General features: G+C 41.2%; 1 protein-coding gene across 2 annotated transcripts in view; it reads left to right on the top strand.

Moving 5' to 3' along the window:
* map2k5 (mitogen-activated protein kinase kinase 5) overlaps positions 1 to 19,555 on the top strand; it is a 50,296-nt gene that overhangs the window by 11,189 nt on the left and 19,552 nt on the right. For both annotated transcript variants that reach the window (XM_079736163.1, XM_079736164.1), the window contains 12 exons: positions 238 to 305; positions 404 to 452; positions 2,462 to 2,526; positions 9,773 to 9,812; positions 10,318 to 10,386; positions 12,020 to 12,101; positions 12,789 to 12,850; positions 13,935 to 13,983; positions 14,137 to 14,210; positions 15,358 to 15,408; positions 15,547 to 15,618; positions 17,276 to 17,305. In XM_079736163.1, the coding sequence (XP_079592289.1) occupies positions 238 to 305; positions 404 to 452; positions 2,462 to 2,526; positions 9,773 to 9,812; positions 10,318 to 10,386; positions 12,020 to 12,101; positions 12,789 to 12,850; positions 13,935 to 13,983; positions 14,137 to 14,210; positions 15,358 to 15,408; positions 15,547 to 15,618; positions 17,276 to 17,305 (711 nt within the window). The remainder of the gene's footprint in view (positions 1 to 237; positions 306 to 403; positions 453 to 2,461; positions 2,527 to 9,772; positions 9,813 to 10,317; positions 10,387 to 12,019; positions 12,102 to 12,788; positions 12,851 to 13,934; positions 13,984 to 14,136; positions 14,211 to 15,357; positions 15,409 to 15,546; positions 15,619 to 17,275; positions 17,306 to 19,555) is intronic.

Here is a 19,555-nt window from a genome sequence, read left to right as displayed (position 1 = left end):
AAGAACAATAGTAAAATGTGTAAATTGCTTTTATTGATGTCCTTCAAAGTGTATCTTCCCTGAGTCTTTAGACCATCAGTCATTGTCTGTATTGTTGGAACCATTGGGGCATACAAATGTTTGGTCTCTCCTCTCAAACAACTCCTGTTGTCTGTCTGTCTTGAGTCTGTCTTTCTATTTCCCAATCTGTCCATCTGATTATATTTCTACCTTTTTCGTATGTGGCAACTTCATCAGGTGAATACGAGACCTAGCTCAGCACATGAATGCTCCCAGGCCACCCCAGACCCTGTGCCCACTAGCAGGTGAGCAGCACAAGACGCTTATGCCTTGGGAATATGAACACACCTGTAAGGCTTGTTGCCCCTAAACCAATGTAAATGTTTGTTTTACATATAAACAGCCTAAAGAAGTCTTCTGCAGAACTGAAAAAGATCCTGACCAATGGACAGGTGAGGCCCTCTTACTCTTCTTCAGCAGTTTTTCTTACCTTAGCCTTTGTTGCTCTTATATATGGGTGGTAAGTATCCTAACATATTTTACGTTTTTCATAAGATTTAACAAAGCTAATCCGTTTGCTAAAATACCCATGAATTAATTTGTGTCTATCCCGATGTTGACATGATCTTTTAGTTGAAGTCCAAAAAAGGAATACCAATATTCCTATTTCTATATCTAATCTAATTGAATTATTTTCCAATATCCAACTTGCGTGTCCTCTGCAGTGGCCTGCCGACACCTTCATCTAGTCACATTGTATCCAGTTAAGGAGCTTCCTATCTGTATGTTTCATAAGCAACTTTCAGCAATCACACACACACACTCACTCTCACACAGGCAGGGAGAGCATGTCAGAAAGACAATTAAGTGGGGGACTGGTTGCGTCTGTGTGTGTACATGCCACGGTGGGCTAATAGAGCTGTTGGATCACTCTCTTTCTCCATTCTCCTATCTGTCCACTTTCATCTCTGTTAGCCCTGCCGCCTCCAACAATGTAATCCAATCAATCGAGGTGTGTGTGTGTGTGTGTGTGTGTGTGTGTGTGTTGTGCGTGTTTTTGATTTCATTGGATACAACACCGGAAGTACAAGCACGGTGCCACAAGCATCACACACACATACACCTGTCAACCATCCGGTTGTATGAAGTGTAGTCCCGACTCCCGGTGGAAACAGTTCAGTCATTCCGAATGGATTCTGAAGGCTGTGAAAAGCACATCGACAAATAATATAGAGAAGATAGAGCTAAACATAAGGTCAAGGTTTGGTCCAAAATGAAAAATAAACACCTGGACATCCCTGCCGATCTCATGGAAAGTTTGACTATTTCCAAAAAATGTATGAGTCCCATGGAGGCGAAGGAGCATGAGAGCATAGTTCTGCCGTGACTATGGCCGTGACTTGACTTTCAGTGTGAAGGATAGTGTTTGGTCCAATACTGGTGTATGTCTTGTCTAATACACTCAACTTTATCTAAGGCTCCCTCCCTTACACTCAACCTCCTGCTGCTGTCGTTGTGTCGGCACTACTGGCCGGCCATTGCCTTCCATCCCCTGTATGTGTGTTTGTATGTGTGTGCATAAGTGCATCAAATAAGTTGATTATTTACGTCATCACTCTTGACATTGTCAGTGATGGGTATTGCAACGTCTTGAACTTAGATTGATGCCATGCAATTATATCATGGCACATCATGTGAGACGCTTTCTGGGTTAAGCGGCTTTCATGTTTTTAACAAGCGAACAAAATATTATCTCAGAGGCCTTGTTGAGTTTTTATATTATCATTTTTGCTTACATTTCTGGAAGGGAAAAAAAAAAAAAAATATATACATAGGTCCAGTGATGGGAATTGGAGGCCCTCCCCAGCCCCCCCAAACTCACCTCACGTCAGCCGGGCCACGGTGTATATTACCCCCTTCTGACACCTTTTATCAAAGTGAAATGGAACGACGACAGCAAACAAATCGTCATTAAACTCTACATCGCTCAGCTTCCACCGTCACCCCGGCACAATGTCCCTTTTATAAATTGGACAGCAAATGTTGTATTGATCTCCTCCTCCTGGGCCTCTCCATCCCTCTCCCTCTCTTCCTTGGGTTCTGAACTTGAAATGACCTGTCTTGTTTATAGCCTCCAGTTACATCCACCCCCCTCCCCTCTCTGTGTCTGTGGTTCTCTGTTACTCTTACTGTTTACTTCCTGACAACAACATACAGTAGCCAACAGTGTGGCACGTGGCCTCCACTGACTCCTATGTCCTCGTCTTTGGCCTATTTAAACAAAAGATAAATGTGCATTCTGGAACTCTATGTATACGCATGCTTTATATGTATATATTTCCTGTATATGTACCGCTATTGATACTAGCATGTGCTCTAATTGTACATGAACTCTATCTGAGCCTTCTCTGTGTAAATGATACTCTGTAGCTAATGCTATACTGGGTTTGTCTCTCTGTAGATGAATGCCCAGGATATTCACTGCCAGGAGCAGCTTGGCCATGGGAATGGAGGCACTGTGTACAAGTGAGTTTTGCCTCTCTTACATTCTCAAATCCATGGCTACTTAATTTACTGTGTTCTCACTTCCTTAGTGTGTTCTAGTGTTTGTAACTGTCTGCCCATTGCTCCAATGTGGGATTGGTATTGTATTTATATTTTTTTTTACTTTTTCTACTTCCATCCGGGACACTGAAGCTCATCTCGCAAGATTTAATGGTCTGATGCCATCTGAAATATGGGCTTTAGTCCCACTGATTAAATTACACATTACTATGCTTCAATCTGTTTAGTCAACAGCAAAGTCCAACATACTATTTTAATGTAATGAAAATGGCCTACACATACATATCCCGCACAGGATTTCTTGGCCTTTTTTCCAAAACTTGTTCTATGTTGGGTCTGCTAGAGATAGTTGACTTGCTATAGTCAACCTGCGATTTAGCTGTTTTAGGCAGTTAAGGATTCCTTTCACTTCCTCCTAGCTGTTCTGCCAGCTCTACCAACATTCCCATGCAGTTTGTGGTGTCATCCATCCATCCCTTTGTTTTGTGACAATATTGGGATTGGCCTTTATTCATGTATTCTGAGATGAAGGTTGCCGGCGTGCATGGTATTGATTTGGGGCCGTAAGGTATGTCAGCAATTGGTGTAGAGTACCATGCGTTATCAACAATGTATATATAAAGAGAGGCAGATAGAGAAGAGTTATTCCCTGATCCCTGGCTAGACTGATGTATTGCTACCCTGCAAACGTTATGACAAGGTTGGCATACAAGTTCCCCACTTTATCCCCCTCCCTCCCTCCCTCCCTCCCTCCACTCTCGTCAATCTACAACCATTGAGCTGTTTTATTGAGATTGAAGTATTGATCACTGTTCAGAGTAACCTTGACTTGACAGAGGGGTCTGTCGCTGTTCTGAAGCAGCTCTACCCAACCCTCCCCAGTAAATTCTTTATCCATTAAATCCACTTTTATTCTTTTGAGAGCCTGGTCCCTTTCTCTCTCTCTCTCTCTCTCTCTCTCTCTCTCTCTCTCTCTCTCTCTCTCTCTCTCTCTCTCTCTCTCTCTCTCTCTCTCTCTCTCTCTCTCTCTCTCTCTCTCTCTCCCTCTCCTTACCCTGTTTTATTGTTGCTACAATGAGGTTGTTTTCATTAACAGCCTATATCTCTCACAGTGGAGGGAGTGAGAAAGAGATTGGTGATTTGGTGGGCGCTGGGAATGGTTCCACTGCACTGGGGAAGGCCAATATTGCTAGTCCAACAACTTCTCAGTCAATTGAGCTCAGCAGAAAATCCATATGCTTTGGTGGTGATTTTTTATATGGTTGGAAGAAGATGGAATTTTCTTTTTTTTGTTAGGTCTCTGCTACACAATTATTATTCCTGTGTCTGTTTTGGTCCTATACGCTTTGTGCATTGAAGAACATGCTGCTTGGGCTTTTTCTATTTGTAGAGGTGAACTCTAATTTGGAGCAAACGTTAGGAAAGACAAATGTATATTTTGAAGGATCGAATTTATTTACTGTTATTTGTTTTCATTATTTGGTTTTAAAAGTGGTTTTAGTAGTTTAAACATTTAAATATAGAATTATTGTAACTTAGTTATGAGGTAATCATAAAATCGTTAATTTCTCTATTTCTGTTGTTTTTAAAGTGCATCAATTTCATAAGTGAATAGAGTTTCATAAGAGGAATCAAATGCTTCAAAATGCCATATCTTACAAGTTTGTATGAATTGGCTTGCCTCCCTTACCTTGCCCCGAGCTAACCCAGTTCAGAGGTCTTAACATTAGTCATGTTGTGATGGTGTAGCGCCTAAAAGGTCAGTACAGGAAGCTGATCTCATCTTGTAAACATTTCATGGAGGCCCGGTCACCTAAGTCTACCTGGCATCAATGCTGACCCCAACCTGGTTTACCACATGGAGAAGATGGTCAAGATTGTTAAGAGTGTAAGATTGTTAGATAGTCATCCAGAGCATAATTTAGCCGCCCAAGTTCTACTAAATGCCCAGGTGGTTTGTAACCGTCCTGTTTTCATTAATGTCACATTTCATATCAAAACAATCCAATATGGAGAAATAAAGAATATTTAAAAAACAAGATTTCATTGCATCATCCCCCAGTTGTGCAGTGGTGACGATCATTGATGTTTGTTGTCCTCCGTCAGGTTGTGAGCTTACTGCATTAAAAAATAGATGGGCCTATAGAAACGACTTTCAAGACATAATAAAATCTAATTTTTACAAGCTGAATAGGTATTATTAGGGACCTTGGTAGCAAGAGGAAAAAAATATTCACAAAATGTTCATGTATTCAGCAAACTTGTCAAATCGTCTAGAGACAAATATAGAAAGTTGTGCCCCTATGTGGTTTTGTTTTTTGCTGGTGTATTTGATCAAGTGGACGTCGTTGTATTTTTGATAAGAACTGCGTTCTCTGTCCTCCGTCCTCTTAGAAGGTCTGTATTGACATGCAGGAATGTGTTTTATTCAGGTTGTAGGCCATATTTGTAAGGAGACATATATAGAAAGTCTGCACTGACTGGAAATGGAGATATCGCACTCACCTTCCACATAGCTCTCCCTTTTCCCTTTGTCCTCCCTAACCCCTTCGTCTAAATTGTTTTTGAAAATGTTAAACACACGCCCCTGTGACCATGAAACATGCACAGAAAGGTTTTTACCTCATTGCCGATCAAGGCACCTTGGGTATTCCAATAAATTGCTTTTTTAAAAAAAGGTAATTCAGTCCGGTCCTCTGTTGGGCTTTTCCAGCCTTTCTTGTTATTATAATATGCCACAGTCTGAGGAGTTGATAACCACATGACATACATAATGCACACACACACACACACACACACACACACACACACACACACACACACACACACACACACACACACACACACACACACACACACACACACACACACACACACACACACACACACACGTTTGTACGCAGACACACCCACCAAAAATAGTGTTTCCCTGTTTAACAGGACAGAAGCAAAGCCGCGCTACCATTGGAATCTTTTATTGTGTTCTAATTCATTGAGCCTGTGATCCCCATTCTCTGTGCTCTCCTGCACCCCTGCTTCCGACGGGTTTATCCACAGTGAATAGCTCCATGAAACCCCCCTCTCCCCTGGCCTCCTCTCCCCTCCCTGCTTTTAACCTCTCGCACCTTTTTATGACCCAGAGCCATTTAGACTCAATTGGATGTTACCAACACTTCAGCTCTCCATAGCCACCCGCTGACCCGGCCATCCATCACTGTCTGGCTTTTGGTTTTTATTACTCACTCCCCTTCGCTCAGGCCCATCTCGTCCGCTGGCCTGTGTGACTCCACAGCTTATAAAGGCCTTAACAAGGACACAAAAGCTATCATGCACCTTGCGGATCCTGCGGTGCAATTAAAAACGAGCACATTTACATGGGAGGCTGGCTCCGTTTAAATCCAGCCGTTGACTTTTCCTTCTATTCCCTGTCCTTTTCTCTCCATTGATTTTATTTTTTTCTTTCTTTGCTCTTCATTGATTTTGCTGTATGTTACTTAAGGGATTGACTAATGAGTTTGGTAATAACTATAGTATAATAAAATAAAACCAGTGGGTTTTTAACAGGGCATTAGTTCAACATAAATAGAACATAAATAGTTCAACAAAACAGAAATAGCTACTAAATGATCAGGCTTCATATTTTTTTATTTATTTTTCAACTAATGTTTTGGGGCCTTTAAATAATACCAAATCATAGATAAATAAATGTAATTATCCTACAATCGTTTGATAACTCAATTGTGGCTGGCTGCATTAAGAATGGCTTAGGCTACATGATTCATAATTGGTAAGATGAACAGGATTTTCATCTGTGGTGCCGTAGACATAACACGAGATGTGTAGCATTAGCCATCACCTGTCCTTGGCCCTGTCCATTATATTAGCTACAGATCTTTGTAAATACATGTCAGTTTGACCTTGAAGACTGCGACAACCCAGCTAGTTAGATTCCCAGTATGTGTACATAGACTTGGATGAATGGATGCAATGAAAAAGCGGGAGCATCATGCAGCCTCCGTACTGTATCCCAGTCTCTGTGCATTCACAATGGAATTCAGATCCATCCTGGCTGTAAAACATTGGAGAATTCATTATTTTCAAGTATAAAGATCATGGTGTTTTTCCTAATGGTGAATGATACAGCGTAAGCTGTTTGAAATGTTTTAACTATGTAGTCCTTTTGTCTATGTAAACCTGTAACTATTACAGACATCAACCTAACTATTACAGATATTTTTTAATCATAAAATGAGTTGCCGGTTTGCCTTTTAAACGACTACTACTTTAATAACAATGCAGACTGGAGAACAATAAATAATGGATCCTTTTAACTGTAAAAAAAAAAATGCAATTGGATTTGTTCAAAATATTTAAATTCACAGATTTTACCATGTCATTATCCTGTCATTTAGGCATTAGAGAGACTGTTACTAAACAAGATGTCCATGAAGACTAATAAAAAGTATCACTACCACTACACTGTTGGCCTATGTTGACCGTAATCAAGTACAATGCTGAGATCATTAATCATAGATTAGGGCCCTCAGCCCTCCTAGTTGTCAGGTGGTATATTTACCCGACCCGGACCCTGTTCTCTGTGCTCCATTGGCTCCAGGGCCCTCTAGTGTGTCTCTGCCTCACCTCTACGTATACATGCACCATGCCAGTCAGTCAGCAGAGCCATCACTGAGTGAGAGTGTCAGGGAGAGGGAGAGAGAGTCAGCTGGCTGCGCACGTGGTCCTGTAAACCGAGACCTGGGTCCCGCGAGCGAGCTGGCCATCATCTCTTCACACACACACACACACACACACACACACACACACGCACACGCACACGCACACACACAGCCCAGCACTGGGGCCATCCAGAGAGGCCCTATGAATACTGCATGATGGAGCTTTCATTACAGTACAAACTGGAGTGTAAATAAGATCCAGGCAATGGGGCACGTTTACTGGGGTCAGATCGGGGGGAAGTGTATGCCGGGGGGTTGTTGGGGTGGGGGGGTTTGATGTGTAACCTTGTACCCCTTGTCCCTGCCATCTCAGGGCATGCGTCCGTAACTCATAGGAGGAGGCTCAGCCCTAAGATGGTCAAGGACAGCCGAGAATTAAGCTTCTTTAAGAGATCAGTGACCCCTTCTCCCCTTCATTTTCAGCCCTGTTTGCATGACCTCATATTGTATATTGAAATATATATATATTGTACAACAACGTTCTTTTAAATTTCCACTGTCCTTTTTTGCTTCGGAGTACATTTCCACATTCAAACATCCTGACATGCGCAGTGCTCTCACGACCCAACATACTTTAGTCAGTTGAAACATGGATATGGTTGCCCTATGTACGATGTCTTTTATTTTCTAATTATAAAATAAAAAATATATATCTTTTATCTTCTGGATACAATCATGTTGTCTTATGCCCACAGTCTTGTTTTGCAGAATGGGAATTTACCCGTTCAAAGATTCAGGATTCAAAGTCTTATTTGTGACTTATAGCGTGCAGTGCTATAAAATGCTTGCGTGGCAAACTGCCATGTTCACCCAGATTTGTGCTCTGCTTTAGATTAACATCTAACATTAAGGAAATGTACATATCCATATGCACACAACTTAACATAAAGACATACAATCAGCTTCCCAAGACGATCATGTTTTACAGGGATGTTATATGTGGTGATACAACTGGCTATAGGGGGAACATGGCTCTCATTATGAACTACAGATTGTACAAAGTAGATGAGGCTGTCCATTCAGTATAACATGTCTGTGTCTTTGCGATTGTTGTAATTAGTATCTTCATCTGATCTTAATTTAGCAGAAGCAGTCATGCTTAACTGATATTGATTGTGGCTTAAAGGAAGCAGAGCCAAACAGAAACAAGACTATAAGCTGTATGTGCACTGCGCTTTGTTTTTTTCATTTATTTTACTGAGCTGTTTCAAGATGTACCCTGAAACACTAAAGAAGTTATAGCATACTAAATCTAATGATCGCTGCACATCAGAATCTGAAGTCTTTTATTGCCTTTTATAAAAATATAATTTGTTTAGGTCAAGGTACATCAATACAACGCCAAAAGATGATATAAGTCGGATTAGTTGGATTGATTAAGGCCAAGCTTATATAGTTAATATGTTTAAAAAAACTCAAGCCCAACTGGAGACGAAAAGAAAATGATTGTGGCTTGGCATTTTAGAAAAGCATTGATGTATGATAATTCAGATTAACACTTTATGGTTCACATATCAAGCCTTCGATGCAATTATATTCGATTTTTTGATTAGACTAAACGTTATTGTCTTTGCAATAAGAGGCATATGAACGCTATAGCTACATGATATAGCCATTGTGATGAGTCATTGTAGGTGACCTGAAGTGAATTCCAAAGCCAGAATGTTTGTTTGCTTAGATTAGAAGATGCCAAAACTTCAGCTAATGTGCACACTTAGCCGCAGGTTAGCGCTGGATATCTTCCCCTGTGGGCAACAGATCCCAGACGCTAAGAGGTGTCATTAATTACTGTCCCTGGCCAGTGTAGAGGCGTCTGGCTTGGAAGGAAGGCGATACCCCAATCTAAGACACGTTAATCACACCTCGGACTATACACACTCCTCTGTCAATCGGAGAGACCGGCTGACAGCTGAGATGCAACGTATCGTGTTTAGCAGGCCCGTTCGCAAGTGAAATCCAGGGCTCACGCCACGTCAACGCTGACCTTCGCCATCGCCGACAGCTGTTGGACAGTCTCTTTCCTCGGGGATTGAATACTCAGAAGTCACAAGTTGTTGTAATCGGCGCCGAAAACGAACCTTCATGCGCTGTAACTAAAGCCGATGTTTGGCATTAGTTGGGTTTTATAATTTAATCATTACAGGCCTGGTCTGTCTGTGGCATCGGTTTTACCTGCAACTCTAAACCCTGTCTGGGAGGACTAGGGATGAGGTGGACTGAGATGGTTTTCAGTGGTGAACTATAACCTTTGGATGAACCGGTGAAGGCATTTTCTCTTTCTCTTTTTGATGAATTTGAGTGTGGCCCTTGGCTGCTCACCAAGCTATTACTTTTATTGGTGTTCATCATTTACCATCTTAAATGCTCCTCATTGAAATACTGTCCTCAAGTTCTTCAAAATGCAAGATTGATTTAACCCTACTGCTGTAGTGTTCTGTAGGGTTCTTGACATTTTCTTTTTCTATTAACAGGGCATACCATGTTCTTGGCAAGAGAGTTTTGGCAGTCAAGGTGAGAACAACATTCAGCATGCTGAAGCTGCCCCACTTGTCTATTTTTTTACACTACAAAATAACCTTATTTTGAAGTGTTGGTGTTAAATATATATATATACTTCCCTATCTATCTATATCAAAGTGACAACATAATCTGACTGCTATGACAACAAAATTACAATAATACAATATTGCTTTAGTCATACCTAGACGATACATGAGTCAAGCTTTAAGCTTAAATCCTCGAATGCAACATTACTATTCGGCTCGACAATCCAGAAGTTGACCGTGGATGTCACATTTTGTGACCTTGGCCACCGTTTCTGAAAAAATGCTTTGTGATGACAGGAATATCTCAGAGATGAAGTTTCATGTTTCTATCAGGCACTATGATTGCCCTATGAAGGATGGTCGTATCATACCATGCCATGATAGTCCCCCTCCATGGTTTTATGTGTTATGTACCTAACATGTAGCTTGATTTAATTCTGACCACACCGGCTGTTGCGTTTCATTTACAGGTCATTCCCCTGGACATCACGGAGGAGCTGCAGAGACAGATCATGTCAGAGCTGGAGATTCTCTACAAGGTTTGCATTGACTCTTGGGAAGTTCTTCCCTTCTCTGAGTGATAAATAAACCATTTTCATCTGTGGAGCGTCGCTATCTTATCACATCTGCCTTGCTCCAGTAAGTGTGCTATAGGTTCATCTAATGAGCTGCCGTTTATCCTCTCCCTTCCTCTGTGTTGAGCAAGGGATCGGTGACATCGCTGACACGCTGACGCACTTAAGTTAACTACTCCTTTCTCTGCAAGGAAGACTGCACTCTGACACGCAGCAGAAACGCACAGCACAGCCCTTTCTGATGAGTCACACTTTAATGAGCTGGAAAAAAACTAAAAGTGAATGGTATTTGTGGATCTCATGCTTTAGGCATTCAATTATGATGCCTTGTAAAACTAGGGCATTCGAGATCTATTGCTTTTTAATTTTATAGTTTGTCATTTTCTTTTATTCTTAGGGGGGATGAAAACTTGACGACATGAATCGTTGTCGTGTATGATTCACTCTATTCATCACAATCAACTGATTTAGTGTGTTGATTTGCCCAAGTATAATAGACGGAATAAATGTGGGAAAACATCACACAAAATATAAGAAGGAGAACAGGACACCTGGTCAAAATTGTTTAAGCAAATGATGTTTATCTGATTTGTGTAACAAGACAAAACTAATAACTATAGTACATTACCTTATTTATTCTCAGAATCAAAAATACGTTATTGATCCCAGGCAGGAAATCGGGTAACGCAACAGTTGCTCCTATTCTAGAATATTAATATACATAGTTGTAGAACAATTATAATATATTGAAAATGAGAACTTTGTAGAAATCAGTGCATTATACTATTATATATAACAAAATAATAATATACGTAATATAAAAATCCTAAGAACAACAGTGTTAATATTTATGTTAAGAAATGGAATCGTATCAATGTGTTAAAGGTGCGGTGTGTAGTATTGAGTGGCCTCTAGCAGAAAGTATTTGGTATAATGTATTAAAATATAAATTTGTTTTTATTAGATTATAGTCCCATTCAAATTAGCTCTTTATACCTACATAAGGAGCGGGTCCTCTTCCACAGAGCCTGCTGTGTTGCTCCGCCATGTATCTACAGTATTCCAGAACGGCCAAGCAAAAGCAGCACGTTTTCAATTTCTTGTCATAATCGCAAATTATCTTGTAGTCTTTGACCCATGGTTTTACATGCTAAATAACCTTATTCAATTTATAAATCTATCAAGGAACCTCATCACTTGGCTTGACTACTCAATTTCTCGTAGATGACACACTGCACCTTTTTAAATCCAAGAATAGTATTAGTAAGAATATCAGTTGAAATGTTCACTGACATTGAAAAAATAATAAAAAGGAGATGAGCAACTGAAAAAGGCTACAAGTATGGTTGGCAGATGTTTTATAGAATATGAATTCCTCAAATCTTTGTTTGTAAGTTTGTTAAGAGTTATGAGACAAATTATAGCTGAGATTTCCTTGACTTTTTGTTTGTTAGAAAAGACAATCATCCACTGCTAATGTTTGACACTGGCTAATGCCAGTGTATGTAAGCAACACATTTTAAATACTTCATTGTATTTCATATCTTAGCATGATATTTTTTTCCCCTGAAACTTTATCTCTTTGTTCCCGTTCCAGTGTGACTCTCCTTACATCATTACATTCTACACCGCCTTCTTTGTAGAGAACCGGATATCCATATGTACCGAATTCATGGACGGTGAGTTTAAGTATGGCTAAGCACCAGTGTACTATATAGACATGACACATATCTAGCACTGGTTAAAAGGGGAGACCTGGGGAAGCTGTTCTCTGTTCTTTCCGCTTAAACCCATTAACATTTCTCCAGAGCAATGGAGTGTCCCTCCTCTGTGGACTGGTTAGCATGTTGGTGTGCTAAAAGCTACAAGCGTGTGACAAATCTTTTAGTGTGTGTGTGTGTGTGTGTGTGTGTGTGTGTGTGTGTGTGTGTGTGTGTGTGTGTGTGTGTGTGTGTGTGTGTGTGTGTGATTTCACAGTGCAGTCAACTTGTCATCACGATCTGTCAAAGTTCTCTACACTCATCACTGTGGGGAACTCATTTGGGTCAAGCCCAAAAGCTAATGCTAGCTTTGGCGCCGCTATGTTCCAAAAGTCACTGAACTGCCGTCATAAAGGGCTTACTGGCTATTTCTAAACTGGCAACTCAAGTAGTCTCAAGTACCAACTTATTTTTTGGAGTACATTTCCGTGAACAAATGTCTAGTAATCTACATATTATTGGAATCAGTTGATCATGTGTTTTCGTATAGATTTATGACCTTTATAAATTCACATAAATTCAACACCTTATCATCTAGCTCAAACAAAATAATAGTATTTTAAAATATTATTTTTTATTAACAAAAACATTAATTTGTCCATACAGGTGGTTCGCTAGACGTATATAGAAAAATTCCAGAGAATGTACTGGGCCGGATCGCAGTGTCGGTGAGTTGATTCAACTATCAAACGTTGACTCTGTGTTTAGCTAGCATGTAACATTCAAAACCGGCATACTGTAATTAGTAGTTTTTCTGTCTGGCCTTCAGTAAAAGATTCTCACTGCATCTGTGTAATCTGATGTAATTATTAACACATGTCTGGCAACATCTCCCTTTTGGCTTTGAACTGTTAGTTAGTTGGGTAGAATAAGACAGGTCTCTAGGAAAAACAAATCAAAACAGAATGAATAACAAGAGAAGGTCCGGGTGTGACTCTTTCAATTAGCCTCCACTGGGGAAAAAGTGATGGAGAGTCTATTCTACTTGTCCCTGGTTCACACCCCTGCTGCTTTGATGGAGCTGGCCTTGGTTTTGAGAAACGCCTGCTTTTCTTTTGACCCTCATTACCACCCCCACCCCCCCTGTCCCCCTCCTGTCCAGCCGTCGTCCTTCCCTGTCTCTTTGTCTCCCACCGTCTCACTTTGTCCGTAATCAAACATTGACAGCTATTTACTCTGCGGCGCTAATTCCAATTCGCAGCTTTCCTTCGTTTTTAATTCAACTGTCGCCGGTGTTAATTATCGCAGAGGGGAAAGCGCCCTAGAGAGAGAGACTGATGGCGTGTTCTTCCCCGGGCCCTTGACATTTTCCCCGACATATTCTGAGTGCAGATATCTTTTATTTTATGTTTTCATGGACACAATGGGTGTAGTTCGATACAATGCACTTCTGCTCACACAGAAGTGCAGAAAAAATGTAATCAAATGACAAAATGTGAAATGTATATATTTTTTGCCACTAAACGGTGATAAACAAGTGAACAGAAATATACATATTTTCATTCTTATATATGTGCAAAATCCTGTAACTGCCTCTGTGCACCCTAAAAGGAAACAAAATGGAAATGTGTGCTACCCTCTGATTGTGTGGGAAAGGGAGCTGATGCCCGATGCATGGAACAAATACACACCTCATACCCTGTAGGATGACTAGACACATTTGCATGGAGGACGTCGAGTATGACTGCGGGTTATCCTTAACTGACATTTCTGAATCTGTTCTTTCCTGTCACCCATGTGCTGTGGCTGCAGGTCGTCAAAGGGCTGACCTATCTGTGGAGCTTGAAGATTCTTCATCGAGGTAAACGAGGGGCTGTTCCGGCGGCCGTTAAAAAAATAAATAAAAAAATAAAAAATAAATAAAAAGGGCAACCACAACAGTGCGGCAAAGATGATGAAGACGAGCCGCGTGCTTGCTGACATCACACTTCTCCCAACCGCTCTGTCTCCGCAGATGTCAAGCCCTCCAATATGCTGGTCAACACTCGAGGACAAGTCAAGCTCTGCGACTTTGGAGTCAGCACGCAGGTACAAAGCCGTGTGTGCGCTTGTGTGTACGTCTTGCGCGTGCGTACGTGCGTGCAAGAGATTGAGAGTGGGGCTCAAGAGTGTGTGTGTGTGTGTTTGTGTGTGTGTGGGGGGGAGGAATTTACCCCTAGTAGGATGTGTGGCACGTGTAATTGTGTGTGTTTCTGTTGTGAACGTATGTGTGCATATGGCCAAGCTGTCGGCCTCGCGTGGTTTTCATCTGTCCACCTCAGGACAACAGAGCTACTCTGTCCTCAGGGACAGTCTTTCACATTATCATTGGCCACCTCACATGCATTGTTACTCAGCCTCAAAAGAAAATGCTATAATTATGACTCGCACCGCCTCAGCCTCATTGATATGTATTTTAGGGATGAAGGAAAAATGTGAGGCACACGCACACACACACAAAATCACGTGCACACCACACACACATACATGTGCACACAAAATAGCCTCAACATTTCTGTTTGGGTGGGGTTATGGGGCAGAGCGAGTATAACAGGGTGGGGGATGTGTGTTGTGCGATGTCCGTTACTGAACTGTAACCCTTCCTTGAAAGTGTTTCACGTTATCTCTCACTCATGTATCTCTCTTTCTCTCCTTCGTATTTCAATTTTTCACTCTCTATGTCTTTGAGATTTAAATAGAAAACTGCTCCCTGACATACCCACTGTCGAACGCCGCTCCGCAGGGCTTCCTTACCTTAACAAAAATACTTAAATATACACAAACACAAGATGGCCATGAGGGAGCAGACACTCATTATCACAGCACTGTCATTGATGGCATTGTGTGTCGCTTAATCTCTCACACACACACACACACACACACACACACACACACACACACACACACACACACACACACACACACACACACCAGTCCTCCCCACTCCCTGCTGTTTCCCCTGTGTGAGGGTTGAGCTCAAAATAACACAGTGACATTCCAATAGATTTGAGGGAATGTAAGTTAGGGAAGGACAAAATACAGGGAATATGCCTAAAGTAGGACAGAACACACACCAGCACGCATGCACACCCTCCCTCTCAGGGCCCTCATTATTTATCTCTGGCAGTTAAATAATCTGCTCGCACACGCCTCACGGAAGAGGCTCATCCGTTCTTTGCATTGTATGTGTTTACAGTTGGTGAATTCTATTGCCAAAACGTACGTGGGGACAAATGTCTACATGGCGGTGAGTGACCCACGTTTAATTAAGTCATTCAATTCATCAAGTAGTTAAGTTCAAGTGTGCAGTTCAGATTTGTTAGGATGGCATTCACTTTGCTTGGTGTGTGTGTGTGTGTGTGTGCGTTTTTGCGTCGTCTTACAGCCAGAGAGGTTATCCGGGGAGCAGTACGGTATTCATGCAGATGTCTGGAGTGTGGGAATCTCTTTCATGGAGGTACAGCACATGTTTATCACTGATTTGTGTTAATTTTCTTGCAGCAGACCATTTTCAAGAACCACAGATACAAGGCTGATTGTTCTGTAGACGTGACATTAACCAGCTCATATTTCCCAGACTGAACACATGCATTTATGATATTTAACAATAAATGACAACATCGATGGGTCTTATCCTCTCTGCCTCAAATAGGGCTTTAGATGTGTCACATAAAGTGCGTGTGCATGCATGTCTGTGTATATGTGTGTGTTTGTGTGTGTGCGCTTACTCGTGCACTCCTCTGTGCCATTCTCCCCAGGGACTAGATAGAGTGGCCCGCTGACAGCGTACATTTTCAGATAACATTTTAATTTCAGTGTTACACTTGCCAGGTCTCTTGTTGACCCCCCCCCCCCCCCCCCCCCCACACACACACACACACACACACACACACACACTCTTCCCCCCTCCCATTTGCCACTATTGATTCCCCATCTGTTCTCCTGACCACACCTTCCCCCCTTTTCAGAGGCAGACTAATAGTGGAGGTCCCTGCCATCAGCCGCCCGGCGTCAATAAGGGCTTGAATACGATGACATTTATAACAATAATCAGTGGATCATGGAATAAAAATGGGCCCGTCACAATTATCGACACGATCTTTGTGTGATAAAGATGGACGCACGCCCACGTCCACCCCTGTTTTTCCTTGTCCTCCTCCATCAATCGGGGAACACATTACGCTAAATGAAATGTCTCTAAATCCTGCTTGATTTGGACTTCTCCATGGCCGGCAAGATCCTCTGTTTTCTGTTCAAGAAGGCACCGTGAACGCGTTGACATTTCCATAATGCAATGCTGCCAATAAGCTGCCCTTGATCAAGATGAAAGAATCCCACCTCCAAATGTCAGGGGAAGGCCATCAGCCAAGCCCCAACCACATCCAGCCCACACATACATGCATGAGTGAACTCACAAGCACGCACGCTCGCGCAAACACACGCACACACACAAACACACACACACACACACACCCACACACACACACACACACACAAGTAATTGTAACACAAGTCTCCCTTTCATCTGTTTATCCCTCAAATGAACTGCTAGTTGGGGGCCGTTCTTGGGGGGGCTTATTAACTAATAGCTCATGTTCTGCACCCCCCCCCCCAGTATTTCCTCAGGGGTGTGCAGAGATTGTGCTTGCATCCCACAAACAGAAGTCCCTTCTATTGTACATGTATTAATTAGTTGTGTCCAATCAAAAATATTTTAAATGTATCGAACTATACTACATTTATGACCTATCGTTATTAATATCATCATTATACAGCGTGCTAGAATTATAAAAAGGCTATAAATGTGCACACATTGTGTCAAAATGAGAATAGGTAGAACATATTGTATACTGTGCCCTGTAGAACGTTGTTACATGGTTTTAAAGAGGAACAGACGTCCCCTGTTGTAGAGGGATTTTGTGGACACTAATATATTCATAACTTTAGCATCAGTCTTATCCAAAGTGCAGTTGATTTAAGATGACCATGTGGTACGGATAATAAGGTTAGTTAGGTTTATTCCTTGGGAAGAAATATTCCTTATTCCTTGTATATTACATCAGAGGCTTACCATCAGCAATAACCTTTATGTCCTGTTTCCTTTATGTCCACAGCTGGCACTTGGCATGTTCCCCTATCCACAGGTGAGCTGCTTTCTATGTTGTGTGTTTATGTAGGCTGTAGACTGTTGGTTTAGTTCTGATCCGACACAACACTAACCAATCAACACATTTTTTTATTAAGAACACTAATAATTATGTACACCGCATTACTGGCCATCGCAACCTTAACATTTTTCATATCTTGTAGTAGAAAACAAATAGGAGTGGATGTCAATTAAATCTTGGCTACATAGTACAATGTGAGGATTGCATTTGAATATGTTATTCTGTTCCTCCATTTCCCTGCCGTTGTCCCTTCATCAAAGAAATGTAGCATTAGCTTACTATAAATATATTTTTATAATGTGTGTGTGTGTGTGTATGTGTATATATAATGTTTGTGTGTGTGTGCATATATATCTATATTTATTTATTTATTTATATAGTAAACACGTTTATAACATTTCAGCCTGAGCATATTCAAGTTCAAAACAAAGTTGGAATTGTTGTTCAACTAAATATTTGACCAATTGCCGAGCATGGACACGATTTATTTTAAGTCGTTGAACAGATTTACCGTGCGGGTAATATTCCTTCTCCGTCTGCCAGTACTTACCTATTTATTTTTTCCACTTAAAACCCTGCTCATATGTAATTGCCGACTACAAAAGTGACTTCTCAATCCTATCAACTCTTAATTAAGCCTTTAAGATGGATTTATCTGGCTCATCCCTGACTGAGCAACACTAATCTGGTTTCCTCTGTTTACCTCCTGGCCTCCTGCTGCCCAAAGGACATTTAGTTAAACTGTTCAATAGATTCAACTATTTACATCAACATTGTTGTTATTCACAGACCATCATAATGGTTCTGTGATATTTAGTAATAATAAATGCCACGTGTAGCAAATATTGTTATGTACATGATCTTGAATCAAGGGCGTAGGAACCGGGGGGGACGGAGGGGACGTGTCCCCTCCAATATTGGAGACAGGCGCATTTATCCCACCTAAAAATTATACCAGGGGGAGAAAAATATTTTATTTTATTTTGAAAGCGCAACACAGCGTCTTGTCACCGCTTCTTATTCTAAAAAACTGGATGATTGAGCGTGCAATTAAAGAATTGATTTGATATTTATCAGTTCATTACTGCCATTCAAAATGTGTTTTCCTTTACATTTACAAATGTATCTTTTTAGTAGAATAGAATATATTTATGAATTTTTTCAGTGTAGTTAATTTATGACATATTTCTGTTCAAACCATTAACGGATCTGTCAGGTTTCTGATATGTGTCCCCCCCCCAATGTTAAACTCATTCCTACGCCCCTGTCTTGAATCATAGTGTTGAAAATAAACCTGAAATGTGATTGGCTGTAACGCAAAGCTGATAAAAAATATTCCAGAAACCTGAAACTTCACGAAGGGACTTAATTAGTTTGTCATTATTATTTCATCACTAAGATTCTTCAATCACTATTTTGTTATTATTATTTTTGTTATTTGTATTTTGACAAAAATGAAGCAAAGAAAATAACATTTTCTACACCGAACCAATACTAAAGATTTAATGACTCAAATACTAGGGGACATTTACATTATTAAAACAACACAAGCATTCTATTTATGAACGAACTAAGAATTCAACCTTACAGGGAACCTTTGACATTGTGCACATGTGTTCTATCACATTTCTGCTCACTCTTTTTCATCCCTGGCTCACTGCCATACCTACCATTTTTCCTTTCCCCCCCAAATAAACAGTTCACACACAGCGATTTTGTTTGTAGTATGATGGGTTTAGCCCCTACTTTGTTGGTTTAGTTCTTAGGTATTTTCATGTCATTACCTTTTTTATTTATTTGTTCTTGCATCAGAACAATTTTGACACAGTGTACTTTTGAAGGGAGAGAGAGAACGGGAGACAGACTTGGGAGGGCTTCCTCTCTCCTCCCCATAGCTCTCTCTTGAGTCCTGGCGTTCCCATTTCTCCCTGCCTCCATATGGTGCTTCAGACAGTTCACCTGCGGGGCTGTGTCAGAGCTGCGTTTCGCTGTAGCGATCAGCTCCAGCTCGCCGGGCGCAGCCGGCCCCAGTCCCCGGGCCTTGGCTGTCATTCCCGCAGACTACTGGCACAGCTGTCTGCATCAAGCCCCTTGCTTCACCTAACGCGGAACACTTTATGGGGCCAAAGGGCAGAATAATGTGGGGAACCAGTCAACAAACCTGAACCCAGAAGAGAAGGTTGTTTACATCACAGATTGGTCGTACATAAGCACATCCGAAAGTGT

The sequence above is a fragment of the Pollachius pollachius genome (genome assembly GCF_949987615.1).
Source record: "Pollachius pollachius genome assembly, chromosome: 5".
NCBI classification, from domain to species: domain Eukaryota; kingdom Metazoa; phylum Chordata; class Actinopteri; order Gadiformes; family Gadidae; genus Pollachius; species Pollachius pollachius.
Note: the sequence above shows the minus strand (reverse complement) of the source record. Positions and strands in the feature narration are given on the sequence as shown.